Below are 7500 nucleotides of genomic sequence, written 5' to 3' on the forward strand. Positions count from 1 at the left end.
ATAATGTCCAGAAAAGTTTCCAGGCGTAAGAAACATGCCATATTGTTGGGTCTCAAGATTCACAAAGCAATGTACACGTATGAATATGCGACAAAAGCAATGCATTCTAACCATAAACACAATAGGCCACTTTCAAAAATACCATAATACTCTTTGTTGGCCCTAAGCATTGTTTCCAGTTTCTCTTGGGACTTAAAATGGTCCCAATGCTTAGCTTATGTAAAAATTTGGATGGCAAAGAAAGAGTATTTTGGTATTAATTGGAAGTGGCCTCTAGAGCTGCATCTAAAATTGATGCATTGAAATAAAAAGAAAGCCTGAAGTGCTATACTGCTATGTGATCGAGATTTCAGAGATACGGTGTTTTCTTCTAAAAAAAAGTTTCAATTTTAATTGTCCTTGCGACTGGTACAAGAAAGGCCTCTTTTGCTTGGTCCGTCGGACGCTTGCGAAAAAAAACATGGCCGCGAGAAAAAGCTGTTCGGAGCATCCGGATTTTATCCCAGCATCCCGACCCCACATCACCAACGACATTGGTATCTCTTTGTTAAGACCGGTAGTAGTAATGATAAATAGAGCGGTTTTCAATTGAGTGTCGAAAGTAATTAGAGAACTACTTTAGTTTTGCATTACTTTACTCAGTGATTGGTTCAAAGTTCTCGCGCCACTTTTTCAACCAATCAGAAGTGAAACCAAAGCAATCGTGGCTCACCCGTGCACATTTTCTCGCGCTTTGTGTCGGCGACGTGTAATTACTTCGAGTTTTGATTTGTTTGCTGGATTGTCTCCGTCTTTTTTGATTGGCCAAAGTAATTACTTTGGTTTTGGTTTTACGACACTCATTTACAAACCGCTCTAGCTTTTAATCGTGTTTCTTTTTTTTTTTCTTTTCTTTTGCAGTGAGGAGCTAAAGAAATTTAAAATGTGTTTCAAGAACTTCACTCTTGACTGTTATGGCAATTTTCTAAAGTTATATCCCAATATGAGCATGGCTATGGGACGCATGGCTGACATTAAATCAATGGTGCATCACTTTGCGGGAATGATGTGTGGCATGCCCCATGGTCCTATAAATACCACAGGATTATCAGAGAAAATCAAGCACTTGCTGAAATGCAAACCGGAGTTTTATGATCAAGGCAAGACATGCGCAGAGCCTTTCTTCAGCAAGTTCAAGATGAAGATGAACAATTCCAGTTCCCTTGGAAACATGCCTGAGCTGTGCGAGTAAGAAATCCATTTTCAAGGAAAAAAGGTAAAATAATCAAAAAATTCTTGACATAGATCCGCCAGACAGTACTAGATCAATTCCATATCTGATATGAGATGTTGTGATACTCTTCGATAATTAGATAAAAATACGGAACGTTAATAACGCAATTCTCTTTCAACCGTTGTACTCTTGTGCGAACGAGATTCCGAGTACAAGTTCGTCGTTACGTGAAAGTGCATTTCTCATGCCCACAGAGATTTCCGCTTTTGCGCATGTGTGAGAGTCAGAAGAGCTCAATCGAATCATGCGTAGACGCAAGATCCCACGTGACTCTAGTGACAAGATTGAAAACGTACATTTGAAAGATACTCGACCATTAAACTTAGTGCTCACTCTCAGATACAACTTCTTTTCACTAGAGGTGAGCAGGTTTGGTTCTTCCCAAGCACATTCTTTGTTTCAATTCCATTTACTCCTTACAATGGCTCCATGCTTTGATTACTACTGCTTAAACGTAGTTGCAAGTTTTCTGTTGTACATTCCTTGCTTCGTAACCATGTCACTGAGTTGGGCTATCTTGAACGTTGCTATTGCAGTAATATTGTTCGCTTTTGTATTTAAGACGATTGGTGTGTTCTTCCTATTCCTGTTGTCGTCTGTCGTAAAACGCATCGACAAAGCAAGTAATTGCTTTAATAGCTTTCTCCTTATTTTATCGCAGTACTTTCAAGAAGGCAAAAAAGTGCAACGGAGACTTGATGAAGAAGCATTGTTCTCACAACAAGCCGCTACCACTGGACAAGTTCAATCCATTCTGTCCTAACAAACAGGACCGCCCCGATCCCACATCTGGAGGCAACGAAAAAGCAATCATCAGTGGCGTACTCAGTTTAATTACCTTTGCTTTTTTTGGGCTGATGTAACATAATATCAACTTTGTACCCATACTTTTTCCCCTTTTCCAACGACTGAGACTGGTTCTGCAACCATTTCGATGGATGATTTAGGTTTTTAGGGTATTCATTCAACCTTTTTACAGACTGACCCAGGAATAGAGTAAAAGGTTAAGCCCGGTCCTCACGAGCAATTTTTATGAGACAATTTTATGTAGAAAATGCATTGGATCGTGTAGATAGCACAACAAATGATTGTTGACAATTCGCTGTTAAGATGGTCAACAATGCCTTTGGACAGCAGAAATAAAGTAGAAACAAGGCGAGGTTGCCTGGTCGTTCTCCAATGGCGCTCACAAAGAGACACTGAGAAATTTGCCATAATTTTATTTGACGAGTCGTCTACACGAGCAATTTTTTGGTATTTGACAATAATTTTTTATTTGTCACATAAAAGCTAACACGTCAGCTTTTCAGCAAATACATTTGTCACAAAAATTGGCCAAATTTTCTCCTCTACACGAGCAAATGAAAATTGTCACATAGAAATTGCTCGTGTAGACGGGGCTTTAGTTGCTAAATAACTAGGAAATAACTGCTTTGGTTCATAACCCTCTCCCCCCTCCCCCCTCTCAATAATTAAATGGTCCGTCCCCTGCTAGTCTGTTTTATTCCGTCAGGCAACAATTATCGTTTTGAGAAATTACTCATAATTCTTTCACCACGGTAGAAATATTTCTTCCACCTTTTTATAGAGTACTCTTAATTAGGTCGTTACGCAATGGTCTTTGAAGAGGAGAAGAACCCAACAAACAAAAAGAGCCTTGCGTGACAAAGAAGAGAGACTAGTTCCAGAGTGTGTCGTTTCACGAGTACTTTTAAAAGTGACCAACATTTTTATCCGTTTGGATAATTTGAAGGTACTTTCTGTGCCAAAATATAGAAACTCAATACGCCTTTTGACTGTTTACTGTGGCAAAATGGCTGTTGCAAAGTAGAGGTGATATAGATGGTTTTCACATGACGTCACAGCGGCCATTTTGGTGTACTATGCAAATTCTGCGCAAATATTTTCTCAGTATTGTTTTGTACACCAAAATGGCCGTCAAGTCACGTGAGTGAAAACCATCTGTTGTCTTGCATTACTACTTGGCTTACAATCTGGCGCCACTTTCTCGACCAATCAGAGTTAAGAGTTAAGCGCCTAACTGGCAGCACACGCCTAACTGGCAGCACACGCTTTCTTTAGCTCCGCACCAAACTCGCAGTTTCGACGCATTTTTACACCTAAAATCTAATTCTGTTTTTCCTGCAATGGGTGCTGTTTATACAAGATCTTTTTTGAAGAAATTGTTTTCCTCGCCTAACTGCAAGATCAAACTTTCTGTGGACGTGGCTCAGGCCTTCACGCTTAACGCGTGGTATCCCGTGTTTTATTGCTGGCACAATATATCATCCTGAGCAAACGGTGAACGATCAAGCGATGCTAAATCATCTAGCCTCGACCCTCACTACAATCGAGGGAGAATTTCCAGGCTGTGGCCTTCTGCTTTGCGGTGACTTCAATCGTCTTAACATCAAACGCATCACAACCCAGTTTCGACTAAAACAGCTGGTGAACAAACCAACACGTGGAGAGCGGATCTTGGATCTGGTCTTAACCAACCTCCCCCATCTGTATGACAAGAATTCGGTACAGACATTGCCGCCTTTCGGACTCTCCGACCACAATGTTGTCATCTTGCGCCCTAAAACGAGACCTGTGAGAGAGGGCTCCTCGAGAAAACAGATATTGCGCCGTGACACACGGGCAAGCAGGAAACTTGAGCTTGGTCGCTATTTTTGCGGAATCGACTGGTCGCTTGTAGAGTGCACACAGAGTTGCGCGGCCAAACTCCAACTATTTACGGACGTTGTTAAGACTGGGTTGAACACTATCATGCCCGTTAAGAAATCCAAGATCCACACAAGGGACGCCCCTTGGGTTTCTCCTGAGTTTAAGGAACTAGTTAAGCTGCGGCAAAAGGCGTTCAACGACGGAGATGTCAATCTTTTCCATTACTATCGAAACGCTGTGAACCGCGAACGTAAGACACTCCGATGCAGATATTATGCTTCAAAAGTTAGCCAGCTAAAGTATTCCAAACCAAGCCAATGGTGGAACTCTGTCAAGCGCATTGCGGGAATGACCCCTGCGTCAGGTTCCGATTCCATTATTTCCAGCTTACAGGTTGAAGGCACTGACGGCCTCTCTGAACAAAACATCGCAAATATGATCAATGCCGCATTTGTCGAGCCTCTGGAGTCATTTCAGAGGTTGGAGTCTGTCCCAACCCCTGAGGAGGGATCCACACCGTTGATTATACCCGAGTCTACAATTTTGTCAGCACTGGAAAAGTTGAACCCCCGTAAGGCGGCTGGGCCGGATGAGATACCCAATTGGCTCCTGAAAGCGTATGCTGATATCCTTGCATACCCCGTCTCCATGATCATTAATTGCAGTTTTGCCGAGAATAGACTCCCGCTAGCGTGGAAGATGGCTGATGTTGTCCCAATACCAAAGGTGAAACCTGTTGAGGATATCAGTAAACATCTTCGCCCCATTTCCCTGACCCCGGCGCTGTCTAAAGTCGCTGAAGACTTTGTGGTTGGTCTTTATGTGGGCCCTGCCGTGATGGAGGTGATCGACCCCGACCAGTACGGAGGAATCCCAAAATCGTCTACCCTCCACGCCCTAACATCCATGGTGCACAATTGGTCCAAAGCAACTGACGGTAACGGAGCTGCCGTGAGAGTGGTCCTCTTCGATTATAGGAAGGCGTTCGACTTTATCTACCACACCCTGTTGGTACGTAAGGTCTTCGATCTATCGATTCCAAGGAGTGTCGCCTGCTGGGTTGCTGACTTTCTTATAGACCGACAACAACGTGTCAAGCTCTCTAAGGACTGTTTCTCGGAATGGGGCCCAGTCCCTGCTGGCGTCCCGCAGGGCACTAAACTAGGCCATTGGTTATTTATTCTAATGATAAATGACCTAAGGGTCTCCGGCTTCCATTCCTGGAAATACGTGGATGACACTACGGTAGCCGAGATTGTACCGCGAGGAGAGTCAAGCGACATCCAAAGTGCTGTTCACGCTGTTGAGACCTGGTCGTGTGACCACCAAATGACCCTAAATGCCGACAAATGTAAAGTCATGAACATCGATTTTAAGAAGAACAGACACGCGTTTGAGCCTGTCATCGTTGATGGGAAGGAACTCTCCGTTGTTAGCTCCGCCAAGATCTTAGGAGTGACTCTGTCTAGTGATCTTACGTGGAATGATCATGTGAATGAGGCTATCAGGAAAGCCAATAAGAGACTATACTTCCTGGTTCTTCTCAAGAGAGCGGGAGTGAACCCTTATGATATTATCAACTTTTATTGCACTGTTGTTAGACCAGTTCTCGAATATTGTTCGCCTATTTTCCATCATGCTTTGCCCGAGTATCTTATCAATGATATCGAGCGAGTACAGAAGAGGGCGCTAAGCATCATTCTACCTGATTGTTCCTATAGTCTGTGCTTAAGTATTTATGATCTTGACACTTTGCGGTCTCGGCGCGAGGAACAGTGTCTTAAGCTGTTTAATGTAATCTCTGGTAACCACAAACTATCCCACTTACTTCCTCCAGATCATGTTAACCATTATAATCTAAGGAGAAATAGAAAGTACGACCTCCCGGGTGTGCGCACCAAGCGTTTTCAGCGGTCTTTCATTCCGGCCATGTGCCGATTAGCCAACAACACTGTGTAAATATGCGTCCGATTAGCTATCTGCTTATTGTTCTGATTTCTGTTTTTTTTTAGCATTTTGTAGTATTTTAAATAAATTTAAATTAGTCATACTCATGTATCTTAACATAGTATATATAGCGTATCATTGTCAAATGTGTAAAGTATTATGCAATTCAGCCTTTTGGCTGCGAAGTAATATTTTTATTAAACTATCTATCTATCTATATATCTAAGACCAAATGTGTCTCGCTCGCGCACATTTTCCCGCGCCTTACGTAGCGGCTGCATACATACATACATACATACATACATACATACATACATACTTTATTTGTTAAAGCAGGTCGGTAGTGGCAGCTAAAGAGCTGATGTGGACCTGCTAAACTTAATAATACAATTAAATCCTACCATATAAACCTACCAATTAAACTACAATACTTTTTATGACTAGGATACAAACGTTAATACTAAAGTAAACACTGTCTATTTACAACAAGAGAAAATAACCTACTAATTTTAGATAGATTCAAAAAAATTTTAAGAGGTGTAAATACTAACGTTTAATAATACAAAAAGTTAATGTCCTTATTAAGATTTGCTGTAGTCTCTTTATTAAATGTTATTTTGTTGAGGCTGGTTTTGTTGCGGTTCAGTGCTACTTTCAAAGCATCTAGCTTTTCCAAGTTCCTTGTCCTTCTATCTAAGCCTACGTTTGTAAAGGTATCCTAGATCTTGCCACTTGATATAGCTCAGTACTTCACTTTCCAAAATATTGTGAGGAACTCTATGGATAAATCTACCAACTTTAATATGTAAGTTCTCAATTTCATATAGCTTAGCCACAGAACAGTTGCCCCAGACAGATATGCAATATGTTATTTGTGGAATTACTGTTCTAAAATAAAATGCCTCTAGTAATTTGGGTGATAGATATCGCATTTTCTTTAGCACACGATACTGACTACTTAGTGATTTATGTGTCTTCTCTAACTGATCTCTCCATGTCAGTTTGTTGTCGATAACCACACCCACTAATTTTGTTTTCATTGTGTAGTCGATTTGTGTACCCCCATGCGTCACAGGCAACAGTGGGCCCACAAACTGATCACCTTCGATAATCATTACTTCGGACTTTCCAGAGTGCAGAGTCAGCTTATTTAGTCTGCAGAAAGCGCAGATCTCTTTAAAGAGACAATTCAATTTAATTGTAACATCATCAGGATTATCTCCAATTACAAAGGCAGTGGTGTCGTCTGCATACAGATGTAGCTCGCCTTGTGTTATGCATTCGGGGAAATCATTAACATAGATCGAGAACAGCCTAGGCCCAAGTAACGAACCTTGTGGGACACCGTATTTCACTTCTAATACAGGCGATTTCACTCCATTTAGTTCAACAAATTGGTGCCACAGGCCTGCAATTTATGGGACAAGATTGCTGGACAGACCGAGTCAAAGGCTTTCCGGAAGTCTATAAATATAGCGCCAATAACTTTTCCTTGATCGATATGATGATTCCAGGTTTCAGTAAAGTACAGTAGGAGAGACTCTGATGATATACCTTTCCCGTAACCCCACTGGTTGTCATGCAGTACGTCATTCAGGTGCGGATCAATG

General features: G+C 41.7%; 1 protein-coding gene across 1 annotated transcript in view; it reads left to right on the forward strand.

The window, feature by feature from the left end:
- Positions 1-2201, forward strand: part of LOC137989074 (uncharacterized) — a 3886-nt gene extending 1685 nt beyond the window's left edge. The window contains exons 2-3 of the mRNA XM_068834961.1: positions 901-1227; positions 1935-2201. Of these exons, the coding sequence (XP_068691062.1) occupies positions 901-1227; positions 1935-2136 (529 nt within the window). The 3' untranslated portion in view covers positions 2137-2201. The remainder of the gene's footprint in view (positions 1-900; positions 1228-1934) is intronic.
- Positions 2202-7500: the final 5299 nt, after the last annotated feature.

Source organism: Montipora foliosa, unplaced genomic scaffold (assembly GCF_036669935.1).
Source record: "Montipora foliosa isolate CH-2021 unplaced genomic scaffold, ASM3666993v2 scaffold_438, whole genome shotgun sequence".
Classification (NCBI taxonomy): Eukaryota; Metazoa; Cnidaria; class Anthozoa; order Scleractinia; family Acroporidae; genus Montipora; species Montipora foliosa.